Source organism: Onychostoma macrolepis, chromosome 06 (genome assembly GCF_012432095.1).
Source record: "Onychostoma macrolepis isolate SWU-2019 chromosome 06, ASM1243209v1, whole genome shotgun sequence".
Taxonomy (NCBI): Eukaryota; Metazoa; Chordata; class Actinopteri; order Cypriniformes; family Cyprinidae; genus Onychostoma; species Onychostoma macrolepis.
The window spans coordinates 20122936-20147288 of NC_081160.1; the positions used below are offsets into that span (position 1 = coordinate 20122936).

Sequence of the window (24353 nt, forward strand, 5' to 3'; positions counted from 1 at the left end):
AGCCCATCCATATCCTACATATAGGGTGACAGTCGTCATCCCCCCATTGCAAACGGAGGAGCTTCAAAACAACAATGTCGGCAGTATTGTTCGTTACTGTGTATTGCCTCACCACAATGGGGTTTGAACAATACAGTGCAGCACTTGGTTTGATCGTAATGATATTCAATACTGTTTTGCTCTAAGTGACAGTTACAGGAATAGAACGTCGCATTCGTGAGTTGGAAAGTATTAAAAAAATAAATAAACTTGGCCGTTTGAGGTTAACAAATGTATCAATGAAACCATAAGGCAGCAGGAAGGAATCATAAAGTGAAAAACTTTAAATGCTGACCCATTTTTGAATGACTGAAAAGTCAGTGCTGCACTCACAAACTACATTATGCATTATAGATGTAATATTTCCAGCTTCCTGCAAATTTTGCTTTGCAAAAAAAGGAATTAGTGATCAACACAAAAAATAAAAAATGTAATTACTTCTAGCAATTATAAAAAAATATTAAATGCACAAATATAAATTATATTTTTAGTAAATATGACAATTTGGGTTCAGTAAGATTTTTTTTTTTTTTGAAAGAATCAATACTTTTGTTCTGCAAGGATGCATTACATGGTTAATTGACCCAGTAATGAAAATTAGCCCTTGTTTTACTCACCCTCAAAGCATCCTGTGTGTATATGACTTTCTTCTTTGAGACGAATCCAATTGGAGTTACATTAAAACATTTGACATAAAATATAATTATTATTTACCAAAAGGTTTGGAGAACACACTGTGTAAAGGAAAAGTGTAAAGTGTACTTTAAATTATATAATGCTGCTAAACAGATCCCATGTTCCTCTAGGAGAGTAATGAAGTCATATTTGTCCCATCTTTGCTTCTGACATTCTCCCACTCTTCCTCCTGTCCCCCATGACTGCGAGTGAGTCTGACTTCATTACCAGTAGGCGAACAGACACTTCTACGGTCGTCAGTATTCGACTCCCAGGTGCCATCAAACTCCCTGACACACAAACATCTTCAGTTTACACTTCTGGCATATCCGCCACCCCCCATAAACCCTGAACACAATCTCCCCCACCCCCCACACACACAGACTCGGCACAAATGTCTGCATGCTAGAGAAAGAAGCTCATTTGTCTTGGTCAAAGAAAACAGCTACAGAATTTTTCAGAATAATAAAACAACCACTAAAACGCACCTCTCAGGAAGATAACAATGAATGCGCTCTTGTAGCAGAAAATGAACACAAAACAAGAAAATGAAATCACAGAAGGTTAAGAACATGAAAATATAATGGGAAGAGAAAACAGACTAAGAAAACAGTAGAAGATGGCAACACGCCACACCCAGATGAATAAAAGAGCCAATGTAGAGAAAGAGCCATCAAGGCATGAAGCCCATGAACATGCAGAAGAGACGCCAGATACACAGAGAGACAAAAGGAGCAATGGTGCTCATTACTAGGAGCTGAAGGAGAAACGGCTGTGTGAGGGTAGACGAAGGTCTGGCTCCCCAGGGAAGACACCACACGAGAGGCAGACGATCAAAAACCGCCCCCAACTGCGCGAACAGACAGACACGCTACCAACATACTGCTATTTTGCTGTGCATTTGATTAATGCCTACTGAGAGAGGTGCTACAGCAGAGACCACTGACTTCAAGTGCCAGACAAAAGGCAAAACGAGAAAGAAGAGAACGGAAGGAAAAAACATAAAAGTACACTGTCCTTGTTTGTCCAAATGTGTTGTTTTTGTGAAACTGTGTTTGGAAACAGTATTTAGCCTACGGCCAAGTGTGGGCAGGGGGGTGTCTAGACACTATTCTGGCATCCTACTCTATTCTTCACCCACAAACTAGTAAAAACAATCTTAATGGGCAAATTTTACTGACACTAGAAAATCAAGATCAGTGTAGAACTGATTTAGTTTCTCTAACTATATATCTGTGGCAGGCTTTTTATAAACAAGTTTTTTATTGCTGCTTGTCTGGGTCCTTGATGAAGTGTCTGAAAGAGAACAGCTTCAGTACAGCATTTTATTTAAAACCTCTCATTTAACTCTAAAGCCAACATGAAATCAGAACTGACCCCATTTACTGTACTTTCTTAACACATGCTCCTGGTCTTATTGTAAATGATTTATTAGGGCATGTCATTCCAAATTAATTTTGGGAAAAAATAAATAAATCTTTCATCAAAATGCAATGACTAGTTCTGGCTCTGAAATTACCTTCCTTTTCAGTTGATGTTGTCTCGTTCATGCAGATACAGAAAATGGTAATCAACAGCCAAATAGATAATGCATTTTGAGGCTACTATTGTACTTGATGCAAAACATGATGATAACGTAACGCTGTTAACAGTGCAATAAACATCATGGCAATAACAGCAAACAATAATATATTTGACAAAGAATAGGACATATTGAGACGCATCCTCCACAATTGACTGGAAACTTGATCAGGCTCAGGCTTGATCTGATATGGACCACGCACTTTTCACAATGCAATCAATTCCTGATTGATAAAATCAAGTCCCCCACCCCTACATTTTCTTCTTAGCGAATATCTTGTTTCACCGTAAAATGTCACATTACATAAGCACAATTGGTTACAGTTTCATGCTGACTTTGAATCTTTTCCACAGTTTGTGATCTGCGATTACGATAAAACTGGATTTTTAACCTATTTGTCATTGATTGAATGTCTTTTACTGTCTATCTTAATGGCTTATCTCAAAGACAAGGGGGACAACACTGATTAAGGCCGCTCGAAGAGCAGAATTCATTACCACTAAGTAATACTGTCTCTGCTGTGAAGCCACCAATCCAAGTCTGGGTTTGTGTATGTGTGTATTTCAATCTCTGGCAGCTGAGTCCACTCTCTTTCTGGCATTTTCCCCTTCACCCCTCCTTCTCTATTCAGTCTAAAACGATGATCTCATGCTCTCACATTGGTCTCAAAGTGAGCTTATTGCTGTGCTCTTAATGCATTTATCCAAGTCTTTGACAGGGGGCTGGCAGCATTGCCTCACTACCCCAAGTAGGAGCATGGTGAAATGTGTAATGTAGACAACAGTGCCTTCATTCACACCCCTTGCGCTTTAAAGTCCACGTTTGTTAAGCAGTCTCAACTATCTTAGGAAAAGACAAGGCTTTACTGTGCTGACAGAGCAACCAAAAGTATATAGCACAACAAATGGATAAGATGCAAACAGTATATGTTGGAAAAATGTTTATGGTCTTTTATATTTGTTCTTTTTCTTCCTTCTCTCATTTGTCTTGCCACAAGTGCACAAACATAAACACTTTCATTTCTTTTTTTTCCCTGGACGATGATAATCAGATAATCATGAAACAGTGCTATCATATTACAAAAACATGCAAAACAAGTTCCAGTGAGGAACTTATTTTCAGAGAAACAGGTACTATGAAAAAAGGTACAGTGAAAAAGATCTTACCACCTCTGTGTTTAGAGTGCACTGTACTGTTATGAGGACAGACAAAACTAGGACACAGGCATCTCTGCAGTCTGAACGACCTTACAGAGTGAGCTTACTTCAATCAATGTACAGTGTACTAGAGGAATATGACTTCCACAGTGGTGGTGTTCATTCGAGCATGTCTAATGCAAGGGCTGAAGAGGGGGTTAGGACAACGCATTGGGAAACATGGTACATCCATTCTAAACAGCTATTCTTAGAGTACACTAAGTGACTGCTGAAACTAATGGTGCCTTTATCCTTTAATTATGATATCAAGCTATTCTTTATACTAATGCTGCATTAAAAGTGAGATATTAATGAGAATGTAAATCTCAGGGGAAACTAGACTAATGCCGGTTCTAATACATTGCTGAGTCATCAGAAACTATCCCTTTAGCTTCTTAGTAAGCGGCTGTTCTGGTCAGAGTGCGGTCACGAGTTATTTAGCAGCTCAATAGCCATGAATGTTGTTTTCACAGTGACAAAATACAATGCTGCGTCAGTAATCACAAATTGTCAGTCATGCCTCCAGCTAGGAATTGACTAAGAGACATAAAGAAACAAAATGACAAGATGTTGAAATTCATGTTATGATTTTCTGAGCTGAAGGTTACAAGAGCACATCAATAAAAAGAGAGCAGTAATAATTGGGTCCAAGCAGGTTGTGAAACTGAAAAACATGACCAAATTTCAATGTGGATGCTGATGCTGTTGGGTTGGTAGTAAGCTTCAAAATTATGAATGACAAATATCCTGTGATTTAGACTTCAATGGCTTCAGAAAGCGTTCTATTACTCTAGTATGGAGATCATTCCTAGAAATTAAGGCCCCGTTTAAACTAGTACGTTTTCGTTTTAAAACGGCGTTTTAGAATGAAAACGATCAGCGTTTACACTGGCGTTTCAGAAACGATCTCCGTTTACACTACACAACCGAAAACGCATGTCACGTGACCATTCATGCAGGTACAACCATAGAGATAGGTAGATCCCTATTATTTAGATCGCGGACGCGTCTGCGTGCTTGGAGCGGTCGAATGGGGCATCTACCCATACGTCTCTATGAGTACAATACAGAGCGTTCTGTTATTGTTTACACTGTCGTCAAGGATACGCAGAGAGAATGTGAGCAGCCACGCCATCGTTTTTAAAAGTCTCCATTTTGGTCAGTTTACACTGAAACGCTACGGCAGAGTAGTGTAAATGATAGGCGTATCCGTAGCAAAAGTTATGCGTTTTAAAATGAAAACGCACTAGTATAAACGGGGCCTGAATATCACCAAGCACACAGCACAACAAAAGTGAAGATCCCTTTGTCATAGTTCTGTTGTTGTTTGTTTGTTTGTTTTTTTATACCAAAGTACAGATATAAATGTTGAGAAGTTTGAGAACTTCATAAATTATAGTAAAATGTAACATACATATTGAAATATACTAACAAATCCAGTGACAAAAATTATACTTTTAGATGGCTCTCAAAAATTCTTCTCACTACACAGCTTTGAATGAAAGCACTGCTTAAAAAGCCTAAATTTCTCTTACCTGCCCAGCCTGAGATGCAGCCTGTATCGATTCCTTGAGAATGCACAGTCTGACTCCGTACCAGCTCACTGAGCACCTGCAGGCCAATGGCCTTCTGTTCTCATCACTATCTGTTGGTTGGATCCTGGAGCAGGCCATAACCATCAGTGTCCAGCATGCACTCCAAACACCAGCCTTACACCATTGCTTTTAGAACAACTGTGCCTGACTGAGACACCTTGAAACCTTTTTGACTACTTTTAATCTGCTAAAGTAAAAGCAGATTACTTGTTTTGCTTACACTGCCCCAAAATGATAATTCCTTGCTGAATTAGAACCTTTTGCTTCAGTATTGGTAGTCTGCCAGAAAACAGATTTAAAAAAAAAAAAAACCTGAAATAAGGTGTTAAAGAGAGTGGGAACCAGGGGGCTGAGATTTAAAACAACAAAGGATTTCTGCACATGTACGCCCTTCTCTTGAAGATCAGGAAGATCTACGTTTGCTTTTTTTTTTGACACTTTTGTACTCTAATGCAATTAAAATATAAAAGTATATATATATATATATATATATATATATATATATATATATATATATATATATATATATATATGTGTGTGTGTGTGTGTGTGTGTGTGTGTGTGTGTGTGTGTGTGTGTATATATGTGTGTGTGTGTGTGTGTGTGTGTGCGCGTTTTGTGAAAAGTCAGGACATAGATTTGTATAATAACAAAGGTATGACACAGGTATTACAAGGTGAAGGTGATATCTCAGGACATTACACACACAGTATATTAGTGCTGTCAATCGATTAAACAATTTAATCGCGTTAATCAGTTAATCATGATTAATCATGATTAACTGCAAATTTAAAATACTAGGATTTACATGTAAATGTGTTGAAAAAGAAATGCATGACAAACTAGTTTAAGGAAACAGAACCTTTCACACCTCCGCCAGGTATGAGACATAATCCTTATTATTCTTTTGTTTTTATTCAGCCATTATCAGCCTTTAAACTGGCAATAAAATGTTTACCAAGCCACATCGCTTCAATCCCAGTATACATTTACCCAACTATTATCAAAAGTATTTCTAAATAAATACAACAAAACATTTCTTGCGACCTTACATGAAGTATTATGACAAAATGCATTATAAAGAAGAATTGGACCTGTTCTGCAGGTGCATTAGAGCTAATATTAGCATCATGCTTCATAAGACAATTTATGAGATTAATAGTACACTTTTACTCGGAACTCACTTCAAACCACCGTCGAGTGTAGTGTTGTCACGGTACCAAAATTTCAGTATTCGGTACAGATACCAGTCAAAATCCACGGTTCTCGGTACCAATTTCGGTACCACATGCTAATTAAAAAACACACTATTTTTAATAATGAAGTCAAACAAAAATAAAAATTTGCAAAAATCAATGCCATTCTTTATACTTTATTTAAATTGTGTTTCAAGTTTTTCCGCAAGTAATAAAAGTATGAAAAACAGTAAACAAGTTTCACCCAAATTTAATTTGTCTTTTAATTAATTAAATTTAAACACATTGTATTGTTTTGGTAAATAAATGGGAATTTACTATTAAAATTAAAATATGAAAGAAATATTGTGTGACTTCTTTAAAAAATAAAAAAAATTTAAAAATTAAAAATTAAAATTATATATAAAATTATATTTCTGGCACAATGTCTTTAAGATAAACTTTTATTTTGACGGGTTGCCGTGAATACCATTACATTTCTGTGTGTAGCTATATGATACGACGCTGGTTTTACTCAATGAAACGGTAAAATGCTCGCGAGGGGACTCACAGAGCAGTTCTGTAGATGTTGTTTATGTATATGTCCTCATTGAGACGGCAGATGATGAATCACCGCGAGCGTCAGGCGTGCTTCAGTGTATGTAGTAAAAAAAAGAAAAAACCGCACGTCTCTGCCATTCATTCAATCACACAGAGACTCGCAGAACATGCGGGATTCATATTTGAATCGACTTTTGCGGCTTAATATTTACAGATACTAGTCCACGTCGCGATTTGATTTAAGTGCAATGACCTACTTTTGATTAATTCATCCAAACTTTGACAAATTCCGTGACATTCCGTGCTAAACTGTAAATTCCGTTTTTATAACTGGATTCCAAGATTCTGTCTGCGTTTTCTGCATCGCGGAAATCATAGGGCCGTACGCGTCAAGAATCGGGTTGACCGGGTACTCGGTACCACCGGTACTTAAAAAAAACCTGGTACCGTGACGTTTTCACTTTTTTAGTACCGACTTGGTACCAAAGTACCGGGTCTTTTGACAACACTAGTCGAGTGTTTGTAATAACTTCCTTTTGCGATCACATATGGAATTTGGACGTTTACTGTTGTTAAAATATGCTATTTATGACCTTTTATATCGCTGCACAAATTAGCATTTCAGATGTACACATTCAACTCAAGAAAATCACATACAGACCATATCTATCGTAATCGACAGCGGCTGTTGTCATGTTTATTTCTGCTGTGTTAACATGTATGCTCTGGCTGAAACTCACGTTGTTTGTGATGTTACAACCGCCTCTCCGTTCTTAAGTTGCCAGGTATACATTCCAAGTATAATACACATTAGTAAAAGGATCTATTTTAATATTTATTTGTCTATATACACTTTGGGTGGCCGCGGTACATTATAAAAGTAGCCCAAAAAACCACAACCCATCGCTCTGTACTTTTTCCCGCAACTGTATTTTCAAAATAGCCCAATTGTGCCACAAACCTGGCAACACTGGTTCGCTGTACCCTCCTCACACAATGATAGATAACCTTCTGCGCTGCAATGATGGGAAGAAGTTGGGGTCAAACCATATCAAGCGATTAATTATATATATATATATATATATATATATATATATATATATATATATATATATATATATATATATATATATATATATATATATATATATATATATATATATATATATATATATATATTAGTTGAAAGTTGATCCAGTTGAAAGAAGGAGAGACAAGCTGTTTATCGGGTCCAGCAGTTGAAAATGAATAAGCATAAAGTGGGTCACTGCACCAGACTGTTGCGGTTAATAAAAAGCAATAGGAGTCCAAATATGTGCCATTACAACCTCAACTACCTCCTAAAGATCTCATCCCCCCCAAAGCTGCACCCTCTCCATCACCTCCTCCCTTTCTTTTCCGATTCAATATAGCCTGCAGGTACAATCTCCTGATGTCTGAAATCCTCGCCTACAAACGCACCAGAGCATAAGAACAATTTAACACTCTAACCTGTCAGGAAATAAGAGAAACACAAAGATGAAGCAGCACCTCTACGCTCCACTCCTCCACAGCTCATCTGCACCTGAAGACCAAAAGCCCCAACACCAACACCTCTATCTGTAGCTCATCAACACAAACAATAGAGCTGGAGAACCGAGAACTGCATTCCCAGTGCTAACGTCTCAATAAAAGGTACAGTTTAGGGTTGCTGCGATAGACGGTGTCGATGGTTTTACCGGTGTGAAGCCACAACACCGGTTATGTCACTTGCCAACCGCAGCACCGTCCCCCACCGTCATTTAGATTTTTTTTTATAGTAATAATAATAATTTAGTTCAGTTAGAGAACAGACACTACAATTAAAAACTGAACGCGGCTGCTCAATGCAGCAAGCCGAACGACAGCAGCATCGCAGAACAGATTTCATTTGTCACGTGAGGAGAATGAGTCGAGCTGACTAATTTTCTGAAAAAGTTGCTAAAGGAAGGTCGATTTGTTGCTAAAAGTTGCTAAAATTACATTATGATGTCATTGCACGATGACATCATTGCGTAATCACGATGCAAAATTTTGTCACAACATCAAATCTCAGCAAAAAACTATATTTTATATTATATTTTATAATTATATAATTATATTATATTTGATAATTATATTTAAAATTGTATATTATATTTTATTTACATTCATTTAGATTTGTTTGTAAAATAATATGCATAATATTATGTGAGACAGACAAGGCGATGACAGAAAACGACCATCGAACAGTTTCAAAACGATATGTAAAAGTGCCTGTTTTAAAAATATTTTGGATTTTGAAAATGTCTTCTGTCTAAGGTGATATAGGAAGTTTTTTTTTTTTAGACATTTGTTTCTTATTTGTCAGGTTGCACAGTGTTTGCTGATTTTTATTTATTTAAACAATGCAGTGTCTCCAAGCTTTCTTATTAATTTTGCTAATAAACATACGCTTCCTACTTGGTTCCACAGTGTTTACTGATCTTCAGTTTTGTATACCTAAACTTTGTGCAAGTTATTTGTTATATTATATTAGGCATACTGTATAGCATGGTGTATTTTTATTCGTTTTGTTAATAAAAGTTCAATGTTCTACGTTTTTTATTTGTACTTGTTGCTTTAATTCAATTGCCGCTAATTTATAAGTGAAAGTACAATGCACACAGTGCTTTTAAGCTATTTAAAAGCGAAGTAAAGTGAAGAAAAGCCAGGAAAAGAGGGAAAACTCAAACAAACTAAAAACAAACAACTGGTTAACACCGAATTGCTGCTAATTTGAAAGTTAAAATAAAAGCGCACAGTGCTTTTACAAGCTATTTAAAACGGAAGGAAAGTGAGGAAAATAGGGAAAACTACACACACACCCCCCCCACCCCACGGTGATACCGGTATTACCGGTGTTGTCACACGTTGATTAGCCGGTGGGAAAATTTCCTCACCGTCACACCTTTAGTACAGTTCACTGATTAACTGCCTGATATTGCAGGGTGTGAATTAGATAATAGACCTATCTTAACAACACATTTCAAGCAATATAGGGGCATCTATTAGTGTGTTATGTCACATCAGAGCATGTACCATGCAAACTGAAGTCCTATGAATACTTTCACCTGTGTAATCATGAGGAAAAATCAATCCTAACATCACCACAGATAAGAGCGAGGAGCAAAAACAGCTTAATCAGCTTCCACCTCTCACAAAAAAAAAAAAAAAAAAGATTATTTATTTCACTTTGACTTCAAATGAAATTCCACTTCTAATCCTTGGAACTGTGAGATGAGCTGGATGGACATGTTCATATTTTCTAAAAAAGTATTTCCAAAGAAGGAATAAAAGAGCACAAAACCTGAAATGATGTAACAGAACAAACCACTTAACCTTTGAAAATTACTGAAGTATTAAGCTTTCATGTTTTTAAATAAGGATTTAAGGCTGCAAAGTTTTTAAAGCTTATATCATGTTTTTATTTATTTATTTACTTTCAGGTTAACTTTAATGCTATTTCTTGCTAGTCAAGGTTTCTGGCAACAAAAAACATCATTTAGTTTTACATTTCCATTTTAGAATGTAAAATTGAATAAACTTTTACCCAACAGAGTTTATACATTTTAGGGCTGGATCATCAACTACCTCAAGATACACTACACATTGTGATACGCATTTATCAAATACATTGTGTGTAGAGAGCTTAAAATCCATGCCAATGCACTACAAAGCCAATGTTTATCAAACATGAATTGTGTTTGAAGCACTAAAATTATAATAACTGAACACCCGTGACTCCATATTCAAAATTAAAGTGCCAAGTTGCTACATTGTTAAGCAAACAGCCTACACCTAAGCTACATTACTTGTCAGAAACAGTTTATTCTGATTCATTAACAAATTAAAAACTTTGATTAGGGCCATCGCGCCATGCCTTAGTGCCTAACGAACAATTTAAAGCTGTGACGAAAGAGCGTTTGATTGTCAGGGGCATGTGGATGACCACTGACATTGAGAAAAAAGCATTAAACAGGCCTGGGCCTCAGGAGACCACTCAGCAGCATTACAGAGATTTAGTCTCCCCCTCAGCCTTTAACCTCTTCACATAAACACTGCCAAATGTGGCTTTCCAGGGCGCTGCGTCTCGCACTGGCCAGCAATATTGGGCTTGGTCCCCATGTGACTAACTGCCCAGACCACTTTAGAGCATTAAGGGGATGCATGGCTTAAAGCCATAATGACCTATTCATCAGCAATCAGTCAATATGTTCATAAAAAATATGGATCTCAAAAGACCCCAAGTGAATATGTGCATAAGCTACCATTCAAAAGTTTGGGGTAAGAAAATTTATTTTTTTAATGAAAATTAATACTTCTATTTAGCATGGATGCATTAAATTGATCAAAACTGACAGTAAAGACCTTTACACTGTTACAAAAAAATATCTAAAAATATATTTTACTGTATATATAATTATAAAAATATATTTAGATCTTATTTGAAATTGTAATAAAATTTCATAATATTACTGTTTTTATTGTAATTTTTAAATAAATGAGCAGAGCCTTGGTGAGCATAAGAGACTTCTTTCAAAAACATCTTATTGATTCCAAAATTTTTGTACAGAAGTATATGTGTTTATAGTGGTTTTGTTCAGATTCTGCTGACAGACTCGGAGTGATTGTAGAAACAGGATATGAAGTTAAATGAGATGTTACAGTAGATAGCAGACTAAGGCCGCTGCTTCATCTCACTGTCCGGTTCTGGCAGACAGAAAGCCCTACGGTGGATTTACAGAGACAAAACCTCCCCACTGCACAGCTGAGTGAACAGACACAACACAGAGTTCAGCTCAACCACATCCATCCCCACAGCCAACAGGCAAAAACACAGACACCCTAGCACAAAAGACAGCACTGAGAACCACAAAGTGCCTTAAAACCCCCACTATTACCCAGAATGGAAACTAACTGCGCCCGTGCTGCTCTTCATGCTTGTAACACAAAAGTACGCACACCATCAGGAACAACACACCTCCTGGATACAATATCATCTCAACAGCAAAATGCCTTTCCAGTGAATGACACTTCAGTGCAATCCTGCACCGCTCCATTTCACATGAGCCTTTTAAATATTATCTGAATTACAGCAGGACATTGTCAATTTTCTTTTCATCTTGTTTACCAACATCTTATCTTCCCACTAAAAACCCAGCAGACAAGGAGCTAAATTACACAATCCAATAGCTTCTGAATTCTGCACTGCATTGTGTAGATAACACTGCAGTTCAATTAGAGTTGATACTGAATATATGAAAAACAACCTTATATGTCTCTTGACAGTGTACTTGACATCAAGGGGCGATGTTCTCAAATTTAACAGAGCAGTCGTCATCTACTCAGGTTAACTAGTGAATTGACAGTGAATGCAGTTACACAACACACTCTCGGACTGTTATAATATTACAGAAAAAAACAAGACTGAAGAGTGGAAAGAGGTGGGCGTGCAAAAAGCCAAGAATATATTTGTTGATGTGTGCGATTACACTCCCTAGTTTAGCATCTGTGTCAGGTGATTAAGTGTTCATTTGTGTCTATATATATACACTCAAGCATGTTTGTGTTGTGTCAGGCAAGTCAAAGCCAGAATGCCTCACACTGTTCTTGTCACACAGGGTGGGGGGAGGTATGTACTGTACATGATAACTGCCCCGACAAAGAACTGAATTTGGCCCCATGAAGAGGGGGATTTGAGGTTTACTACAGTAGTTATGGTTTCTGCTCCTCATTTCTAGCAGTCTAAATCACTTTATCTGTTCACATTCTAACTTAGTCTGATTCAATCTTTGTACAGCTGTCCAAACAAAAAGTTTGTACCGATTTAAAACACTGAGTCATGATGATGACTATTGACACAGTTCCTGTAATTCAAATAGGAAAGCTAGTAAGCAAATCATTCAAAGAATGAGAGACAGACAAGCAGATACGAGAAGGAAAAAAGGCTGAATTTAGCCCTGAATTCATTTGAAATCCCCCTCCCACCACCACCACTACAGCAATCTGTTATCACTGAGACACATTAGAAAGGTTCACAGTGCTTGACAAAACTGGATAATTTGATCCCAAGGCAGAGTTTTCTTGCTTTCTGCAGTGCTTAAAATTTATGAATGTGCTGACACATCACAGCAACAGTGAAGACTAAGAAAGGATGCAAATTGAAAGGATGAAATGTGACTAGTCGGACAGTTTAAACTGAAGCAAAACCTTTTGATTATGTTAGATGTATCATTCATCCTTACCTGAAGACCTCTCCTCCTTAATATGCTGGAGTCATCCATTTTATTGTCTTGTATCTGATCCCGACTTTAGTGAAGTTGTCCTACTTTCCTAATCAAGGATAAAGTTTTCTACCCAAGATTTATCAGAATTCCATGAGGCATAAATGATCTGTCAGAGACCCGGCTTTGGGTATCAGTGCTGATGTCATGCTCATCCACAGCAAAAAACAGATGCGATCATCCTATAAGATTAGCAAATGACTACTGAACAATTTTTCCCGCATGCTACAACAGTCTTGTTTATAACTTTTCTCACCTAAAAGTGACAGGCACTCATGAAAACAACAATGTCTTAGTATAGGTTTTTAACAGGTATTCCAAAAACTGAAAAGCATACAGTTCAACATGAGAACACTGAGTACGTCAATTGACAGCAAGAGAGCATTTCAGCACATGGCTCACATTCTTGTTCCCCGTTCACTGTTTGCTTCAGGCGGTTCAGAGAAAGGATAGCTTTCAGAACAGTGCCTCTGTATCTCTCGGTATCTTCGCTTCCTTGGATTGAGGAATGGCTGGAAAATATGCACCTCCCTGAAACTCTTCCTTCATTCATCCATTCAGCTCAGGCGACCTCCACTATCATCAAAACATCTTTTCACCCCAGGCTTAAGGAATCACAACCAAGTTCTTTTCCTGTGCCTCTCTTTTACCTCACTCCGACCCACTCGGTCTCCAGAGATTCCCAGATATCTTCATTTCTATGGAAACTACAGCCTCTGCATAAACGGATGGACAGTCAATGATAAAAATGGCACCTCAGGGGATGAAAATAGAAAAATATTCAGGCCAGCGCAGTCCTCCAGAGTTGCAGAATCAGTCTAAGGCGCAATGGACTGCATTAAACTGACCAAGTAAAGTTTAACCCCCCAGTGCATCCATTTACCAAGTAGGTTAATTCAAGTAATCAAGTAAGTTGTTTATCACTTGCTTCAGGCCGAGAGTGGCTAAAAGTGGAAGGGCGGAAGCAAGCAGAGAATGTTTTCAGCCTACACTCTTGAGATAATCTAGAAACAGTCAGTAGCAGCAGCAGGAGAACACAGGCACTGGCTGCCCACTGACAGCACAAGGCAAACAACAACTCCAGTCAGAGCCGCATGGCTGGATTCCATTCCCCTCGGCCGAGAGGCCTCCGTCTCTCATTCGCCAGGAAGGCAGGCGAACGACAAAAGCCGTGCTGGCAGAGCTGTCTTTTCAGTGGCAGGTGCAAACAGACGCTGCACTCACGCTGATTGCTTGTCTGCTTTTTCTTCGCATATCTCCCCTGCTTTATTCAGCTTCCTCAGCTCAGCCTGATGAACTGGACTACAGCCAAGATTGGTCTCCCGAAAATGGTTAAGATCTGGGGACAAGATGAAAATTCCATGCAGGAAGAGTGTCACTCAGAATCTCCTCATCTTCTCCCCTGTCAAAGCGCTTGAAGCAGTCCGCTGTTTGTGAATGGGCTGCAACAGCAGAGTCACAATTCAGCTACATTCAATCTTGTCATTTAAATCTTCCGCTTGTACTGCCTTCTATCAGTGCACATGCAGGTGGTAAAGGAATAAAATAGCTGTATTTCTTTTCTTTGCTTGTGCTGTACATAGAAGCCTTCTCTATCTTCCGTTTCTCGCTCTCTTGTTCCTTGTAAGCTCTCCTCCTCCTCTTCCCAGCGCCTCACTGCTGAATGCTGCTTTATCTGTCCTATCAGCCAGCAACACATCCAGCCAGCCAATCAGACGCACACAGACTCAGAGCTATTTGCATAATATGAATGGGGGAGCAAAAAAGCCCCACCCCTTCACTCCCTTCTGTGCCATTCTGCTCACAACGCTCTACTTTACCCCAAAACATTAAAAAATACACATGCACACAAAAATACACATTTTCTCTTCTCACTATTCAATCATACTGCTGCAACCAGCACAAAATGTCCTATTCTTTATGCCTCTCCTTCCTGTCCAAATATGGCGTCTGTGTTTTGTACAAGGAAAATAAGTGAGCCTAATACCAGCATATTCAGTAATGACAGTCTAATGAGATTGTGCAGGGCTTTTCTTCAGTACAGTGATGCATTAGCAGGGGCTCTGTTCACCTCAAGGGACTGCAAGAACAAAAGCAAGAGGAATTATCGTCCATAGGCAGAACACTGCCATTGCCACTGCCATACATACAGTATATATATATACACGTGTATTAATCACCCACCTCTCCTCTCTCTCTCCCTGCCTCCGACATCATAGAAGAAACAGAACAGGCAAGATAACAAACATGGGCAGAGAAGAAAATGCATGTGTAGCGGAGAGAGAGAGAGACGCATGGAGAGAGAAGCTCTTTCCTCCCACACACACAGTGAAGAGCGGACAGAGAGTCATTATATGATCAGGTGAGTACCAGAGGAAAAGCAAATTATGTGTTTGGATTTGTGTGTGCCTTTGTAGTAAGATCACACGCAAAACCATAGTAACTTTAAGCGTGTAGGGTCAGAGTTTAGTGGAACGGACACTGTGAAAACACAATAGACAAACTAAACTTGGTCCTGGAGGGCCGGTGTCCTGCAGAGTTTAGCTCCAACTCTAATCAAACACACCTGAACCAGCTAATCAAGGTCTTTCTTGGTATACTTCAAACTTCAAGGCAGGTGTGTTGAGGCAAGTTGGAAATAAACTCTGCAGGACACCGGCCCTCCAGGACCAAGTGTGGTGACCCCTGTACTAAACTCTTCAGTCACAAGTAGTTTTGTTAAAAAAATAAATAAAGGAATTACTAGCTTTGTAATTTGTAATGGCCAGTTTTGTAATTACTAGGACTGTCAATTTTGTATGATTCATTCTAAACAAAAAAATGAAAAATAAAATGAATGCACTTAATCATGTTCAGTGACCTATACATAAATTTATAAAAGACATTGAGGGCAGCAACAGAATCTCTGGATATAGGGCTGTGCGATATGACGATATATATCGGATGGACGAAATAAAAAGTCTATCGTTTCATATGTTCTATCGTTTATTTCGTGGTGTCGCAAAATACATTGTTTACGGTAATACTTTTTAATCATTTGGATGAGTGCGATCTTTACACACCACCACGGGTCACGAAGGGGAGACAGAACCAGGTGGAGAATGACCAGAACAAAACAAGGAGCTCGTTCCTAAACAAGGTTCTACATCTGTAGCATGGACACACGTTTTTAAGCACTGCAGTTTTAAAACAACCGATTTTAAGCCGTTGAAACACAAACAATAGAGCTATATGCGTGCGCCGTCTCCGTTTCTATGTGAGAGCCGCTTTATTGACTTTGAACGATTACATAAACTTATATGCGTCAGAATCCCCGTCTTGGCAAGTACCCTCATAAAGACAGCGATTTAGGTCTTAAGAGAGAGGAAACAGCTAAAAGAGAAAACGCATATGTAACAGTATATTGGATCCAGACTTCAGTCTTAAAGGGGATGCTGTCCAATATTCGTTCTGTCTGCCATTCATATTAATCATAGCACATTGCTAGAAAATCTCTCACTGCTCTTGACTAAATCACTTTTGTAACTTTAATAAGAAGAAATAATAATAAAAAATTATGATAGATAAATATTATATATATAGAATCTATACATAATACACGTGTTAATTATATCTATCATAGATAGATAGATAGATATAATTAACACAGTGAAGACTAATTAATTTACACAATGTATGTAGCGTTTCTTATTGTAGTTTTTTGTCCTATTGCTTGCAATTAGTTTCTTATACTTATTTCATCACCGACTGTTTATTTATTTTCAGTGAGCTTGAGTTTTTTGTTTGTTTATTTTTGTCTATTTTTAGCTTGTATTAGTTTGATATTGACATTGGTGACAAGGATTATGAAAATTCTATGGTATCAAAGATTTTAATATCATAAAAACCTTTTTAAAAGAAAAAAAATTACTATATCGTTATCGTGATATAAAATTTGTCATATCGTGATATAAGATTTTGGTCATATCGCCCACCCCTATCTGGATATATTTTCCACAGAAAGATAACTGCATTTCTGACATATTTACTTAATAATTGATCACACATTGCATTTTGTTCTTTTTCAAACCCAAATTTTGTCTGTCCTTGGGATTCCACAATCAAATTTCCATGATGAAACACATGCAAAATATCATGTGATAAACATTTTTTCCACAGTATATTTTCATTGCACTTATGTTGATATACATGGATGTAAACACATGTTCTGGACCAAGCGAGAACCCAAATACAATTACCCAAAAGCAAATATTGAAAATACCAACACATATATATATAAATTAGTGCTGTCAATCGATTAAAAAATTTAAATCACAGTCATGGACTGTGATTAATCATGATTAATCACAAATTTAAAATACTAGGATTTACCTGTAAATGTGTTGAAATAAAGAAATGCATGACAAACTAGTTTAACCTTTTGAGCGGTACGGTCCCACATATGGGATTTTCATTTCCGTGCCACTGGGAGTACGGTCCCACATATGGGATTTAGAACGCTCGGTGACGTCGCATAACTGCCAAATTCAAACTGCGTTTTCGCGCTTTGTCTGACACTGAGATGCACTTGTCATATAATAGCATCTATGCAGTGTTTTTAACCGTATAATGTTTATTTTATGCTTTATACACATAAGTACTAGTAAAACAATACATTTAGAGTTCGTAAAATACACTCAGATGTTTATGGAAGCAGCAATAACAATCCATTCAAATATAATTTTCAGACGTGTTTTATTAATATCAAATACACAGTGTAAGTAACTATAAAGTTCACTCTATTCTTCTCCCATTTCACCCACCACTTACTTGCATGTATTTCGAGAACTTGATGAATTTACGTGATGTAAATCCGACTGACAGGACTCTCTGAACTGCAGCGAACAAACATGGGCGCCCATCTCACATTACAGATCACGATCAAGATCATTTAGAACTGTTTTAAACGATAAAACACACTCATTTGCACATATTTGTGAATCGGAATATCAGATATTTGATTATATGGTAAGCAAGTTTATGAATATTTTGAATAACAAAGGAAAAACAAAATAAAAGCGATCCATCTGTCATACAGTGTTATTGTGGCCGCGGTGTGTCACGTGACAATCATGACGCGTTGCCATGGAAACATTAAGGGGAAACGTTCTAAAATAACGGTCGCCTAAAAAAAACTCACTCTGGGGGGACCGCTGGAATATTTTAAACTCACCACTGAAAAGGTTAAGGAAACAGAACCTTTCACATTTCCCCAGGTATGAGACATAATCCTTATTATTGTTTTATTTTTATTCAGCCATTATCAGCCTTTAAACTGGCAATAAAACGTTTACCAACCACATCGCTTCAATCCCAGTATAGATTTACCCAACTATTATCAAAAGTATTTCTAAATAAATACAACAAAACATTTTCTTGCGACCTTACATGAAGTATTATGACAAAATGCATTATGAAGAAGAATTGGACCTGTTCTGCAGGTGCATTAGAGCTAATATTAGCATCATGCTTCATAAGACAATTTATGAGATTAATAGTACACTTTTACTCAGAACTCACTTCAAACCACCATCGAGTGTTTGTAATAATTTCCTTTTACAATCACATGTGGAATTTGGTCGTTTACTGTTGTTAAAATATGCTATTTATAACCTTTTATATCGCTGAACAAATGAGCATTTCAGATGTACACATTCATTTCAAGAAAATCACATACAAATATCCTATCGTAATCGTGTGTTTATTATCTTACATAATCTATAGTGGCTGTTGTCATGTTTATTTCTGCTGTGTAAAAGCCTTAACATGTATGCTCTGGCTGAAACTCACATTGTTTGTGATGTTACAACCGCCTCTCCGTTCTTAAGTTGCCAGGTATACATTCCAAGTATAATACACATTAGTAAAAGGATCTATTTTAATATGTATGTGTCTATATACAGGTGCTGGTCATATAATTACAATATCATCAGAAAGTTGATTTATTTCACTAATTCCATTCAAAAAGTGAAACTTGTATATTATATTCATTCATTACACACAGACTGATATATTTCAAATGTTTATTTCTTTTAATTTTGATGATTAGAGCTTACAGCTCATGAAAGTCAAAAATCAGTATCTCAAAATATTAGAATATTACTTAAGACCAATACAAAGAAAGGATTTTTAGAAATCTTGGCCAACTGAAAAGTATGAAAATGAAAAGTATGAGCATGTACAGCACTCAATACTTAGTTGGGGCTCCTTTTGCCTGAATTACTGCAGCAATGCGGCGTGGCATGGAGTCGATCAGTCTGTGGCACTGCTCAGGTGTTATGAGAGCCCAGGTTGCTCTGATAGTGGCCTTCAGCTCATCTGCATTGTTGGGTCGGTGTCTCTCATCTTCCCCTTAACAATACCCCATAGATTCTCTATGGGGTTCAGGTCAGGCGAGTTTGCTGGCCAATCAAGCACAGTAACACTATGGTCATTGAACCAGCTTTTGGTACCTTTGGCAGTGTGGGGAGGTGCCAAGTCCTGCTGGAAAATGAAATCAGCATCTCCATAAAGCTTGTCAACAGAAGGAAGCATGAAGTGCTCTAAAATTTCCTGGTAGATGGCTGCGTTGACTGTGGACATCAGAAAACACAGTGGACCAACACCAGCAGATGACATGGCAGCCCAAATCATCACTGACTGTGGAAACTTCACACTGGACTTCAAGCAACATGGATTCTGTGCCTCTCCACTCTTCCTTCAGACTCTGGGACCTTGATTTCCAAATGAAATGTAAAATTTACTTTCATCTGAAAAGAGGACTTTGGACCACTGAGCAACAGTCCAGTTCTTTTTCTCCACAGCCCAGTTAAGATGCTTCTGACATTGTCTCTGGTTCAGAAGTGGCTTGGTAGCCCTTTTCCTGAAGACGTCTGAGCGTGGTGACTCTTGATGCACTGACTCCAGCTTCAGTTCTCTCCTTGTGAAGCTCTCCCAAGTGTTTGAATCGGCTTTGCCTGACTGTATTCTCAAGCTTGCGGTCATCCCTGTTGCTTGTGCACCTTTTCCTACCCAAATTCTTCCTTCCAGTCAACTTTGCACTTAATATGCTTTTATATAGCACTCTGTAAACAGCCACACCTTTCAGTAATGACCTTCTGTGACTTACCCTCTTTGTGGAGGGTGTCAATGTTCGTCTTATGGATCATTGCCAAGTCAGCAGTCTTCCCCATTATTGTGGTTTCAAAAGAACAAGAGATACCCAGAATTTATACTGTAGGGATGGTCATTTATTCAAACTCAAATGTAAATATTCTAATATTTTGAGATACTGATACTGAGATACTGGGTTCAGCAAAGGACCTCGAGGCGGGAATCGAACTCGGGTTGCTGTGAGCGCAGTTGCGCTACATGTCGATGCATTAATTACGAGAATGGTGATTCACAAAATAACTCCATGACTGACTGTTTATTAACAAATAATTCTATATCTCTGAAAGAACTATTCCCATTCGTACCTCCAATTGTCTATGTAGAAATTCCTAAATATAAACTCCAAAAATCTGCATGCAGCTTTAAATAAACTGTCCAGCTAAACAAGCAATATAAAGCAGCCAATGTGACCTCATTGCACCCTTTACACACACTCTTACATACAGTCTCTAATTAATCACATCTAAGTTCAAGGGTCAGTGGTGAAGTCAAGGACCAGAGAGGAAACATAGCCCATTGCTACAAGTCTTATCAATGACAACTGTTCTTTGAAAAAAGAGGCGCTATCTCATGTGTAGTTATCCAGTAACTGAAATTTTGCCAGTTTGCCAAAGGTGTGAGAATGAGGCATCTGCTATAGGAGGCAGCCTACATTCCTTATAAACATCTTCAGGAATGTTTGAAGGATAGTGTGAAACATTGGGTCAAGTATTTTTAGCCAATGTTAGCATAGTACAAACTGATTTATGTATCTATTTAAAAATAACATTAATAGAAATGATGATGTACTGGGTAGTGTAAGTCAATCCTGTAAACATTTTATGGAGATCCTTTACAAGCCATTTAACTGTTATACATACGCTCTATATGAAGACTGCTTAAAAATAGCTAGGTTTCCATGCAGGAATAATGCTTAAAATATGTTGGATGAAAATGCCATTATTTTTTTCATTTATATTTAAACTACTCTCTTTTAAATTTTTGATTCAAATGTATTTTTAAAGAAATGTATTGAGTATGAAGACTGCAATGTGAATGCATTTACCAAATAAATTCCTAAACTAAGACGAAAAACAATATTTCAGCTAAATAATTTGCTCACAGAAAAAAGAAACCCTTTTCCAACCGATTTCCCTGAGAAGTGAAGTGGAATTGAAATTGTGCTTTATTCACAAATCGTTTTCCAATATTTAGAAATTTGTTACATAAATTGAATTTGCAGCAATATATCAATGACTTCACAATGTAAAAGAATGATTTTTGAGTTTGTAAAAACAAATTATTGGAGTACATTTTACAAGAAAATATAAATTCAGCTTTTCTACTCCAAAATTTCATAGTTAAATTAATGCGTTACTGACAATAGTTTCAACACTAAAAATGAGAGGGTGGATGTAGGTCACATGATTATGACTGCTTGTAATTTGAGTGTGTCCCACAATTAGGGTAAAATAAAGGACTTAAACCACATTTCACTTAGTTCAACACTGAGGAAGAAGAGCCATATTGCCTTGTTAGAGTCGGGAAGGAGGATTCAAATTAATTGTATGCTGTAAATATACATTACTAATGAACCCGCTTTATTGCAACATCCTGTAAGGCTTCAAATAACTGTATTACAGTTACAACTGAGTCTGGCATTTACACTCGATGAACTGCACCTGGGAGGCCCTTCATGCAATGAAAAGCTGACGCATGACAAATACTCAGACTTCATGTAATAAGATAGTCCTGACCTAGCACACACTCCACAGACACTGCTCCTGTTTCAAACGAGACATGGACCCCACAAATCACATTCTGCGCTTTGGTCCTGAGGGACACAGCAGAAAATCTTATTGATCTATGCATGATTCTAGAAAAACAGACAGCACGTTCATTATTATTGATCTGAAGGGATCATGAGACTGACTAATGGTATGAATTCTTAAGGTTGCACGCTTAGGGCACAAGTATATGACACACTGCAAAACATCAGCATCAATATCTGAAGCTACAGGTGTGTTCAAAATAGCATACTACCATAAAAGCCCATTCTCATCAAGATGCATACACACAAAATAAACAAAGCAATCATAGCATTTTCTTCTGCCACACTTTAAATTACATGTGAACGAGTCAGGGTGTTTGTGAACTACATTTCTCATTGAGTCATGAAGTGATGTTCCTGTGCCATTCGCTGGGCACGTAATGAGGGAGTCAGAGAGGGCTAAAAGCAAACCTGACAGCAGAAATGGATGCCATTAATCTAGTGCACCATTAAAAATCTGTGATAGATACTGCAAACAAAAACATTTAGACCTACCCGAGGGAAAGAGGAAAGCAAAAATTAATTTGATGCAACATCTAGCTACAGGAAAACATTTCTGTAAAATCAAATCTTATTCCAGAGCCGCCAGGGTTATAATTGGGTGTGCCTATTGAGAACTAAACCATAAATTAATGATGAAAACACAGACATGAACTTGAAGGCTCTTCATTAGCATTTAGTAAATTAAGACAGGTTTCAAATATTCATTTAAAGACATACAAAATTACAAACAGGTCGTTGGCTTCATTTAAAAGCAAACAGGTGAATGAGAACTTGAGCTGTAGGTAAAATGCACAAAGGAAAGTGAAATCAGTTGCTATTAAATCTACACAACCAATGCACTGAATCACACATATTTGAATGTCAAAGATGTTCGAACAAAACCAGATGTCATCTGATGCCACTTAAGCAGTTTCCTCAATGGCAAGGGGCCATTGAGGGCAGGTTCTGATTAGAGAGCTGATCAGAATGCAGTAGAGGGTGTTATCGAGGGCTCAAAAGAGAGGGTCATGCCTCAAAGTATCTGTGGAGAGCAGGCACAGGCTGCTTCCAAGAAACAGCATCGTCAGGGGCACATAATAATGAAGTGCTGAGCAAGCTTCAGGCCAAAAAACTCCACACAAGCCATCTTTTTAACTTGGTGAGCTACGTTTTGCGAATCGTGCATGAGTGTGTGCTTAACATGAGTGTTTATGAAGAACTGGTAGAATATGTTGAAAATTGTATTCCTGCATTAAATCCTGAAACTAATGAAATACCCAAAATACCCCTTATAGAAACATTTCCTATAAACCTACTTGAAAAAAAAAAAAAAAAGTAAGATTTAAAATGACAACCTCCAGTGATTCATGGTCCACAGAAAATTCAGAATATGCTGAATTAGATTTTTTTTGCCTACCGTTTTAGAAATACTGCATATTTGTACAAAGTTCAAAAGTTTGTGGTCAGTATTTTTTTATAATGTTCGTTACAAAAAATGATTATTTCAAATAAATGTGTTTCTTTTAACCTTCTTATCAAAGAATTCTAAAACAAATGCACTAAATTAGACTGATTTCTAATAAGTAATTTGATCTTGAAGACTGGAGTAATAGCTGCTAAAAATTCAGCTTAGCCGTCACATAAGTACATTACATTTTAAAATAGTTAATAAAAAATTAAAGCAGTCGTTTTAAATTGCAATAATCTTTCACAATAGTTATATTTTTGATCAAATAAATGCAGGCTTGGTGGGCATAAGAGACTTCTCTCAAATAGTGTAGCAGGGAAGAAGCAATATTCAGATGCTGGGCTGTTTTAAAGCTCATATTACACACTTCATATTTAATAACCTCCTTCCTTTATGTGCACAACTAAACAAACAGGCTTCCTCTAGTTCCACAATGATGCAAGCATTTTCAAGAATCATCAAAATAGGAGGCTCCTGTGATAAACATTTTTTTATTTTTACTTCATCTCATCACTACTGAAAGTCTAGTCATTCAACTCAAAAGTTGTCAGCCCGCTCCCTCAGGCAAGCAGGAAAAAGTATGGCCGTGGTTATTAAAAAAATGCAATAAATCATTGACAAAAGATAGCTTGTTGGTAAAACAGACAAGAAAAGAAAGATTGAAAGGCTGACAGAAAGGCTGGCGACCACACAACACACATAAGTGTTTCAACTTTTTTTTTTATAATAATAATAATAATAATAATAATAATAATG

At 37.4% G+C, this 24353-nt stretch overlaps 1 protein-coding gene across 8 annotated transcripts in view; it reads right to left on the reverse strand.

The window, feature by feature from the left end:
• The window catches only part of mast2 (microtubule associated serine/threonine kinase 2), a 152718-nt gene that overhangs the window by 74301 nt on the left and 54064 nt on the right, over nucleotides 1–24353 (reverse strand). Inside the window, exon 1 of one of the 8 annotated variants that reach the window (XM_058778102.1) lies at nucleotides 13108–14786. The exons of the other annotated variants lie outside the window; for them this stretch is intronic. Within the exon in view, the coding sequence (XP_058634085.1) occupies nucleotides 13108–13146 (39 nt within the window). The 5' untranslated portion in view covers nucleotides 13147–14786. Of the gene's footprint in view, nucleotides 1–13107; nucleotides 14787–24353 lie in introns of those variants that run through there. 8 annotated transcript variants of the gene reach the window in all.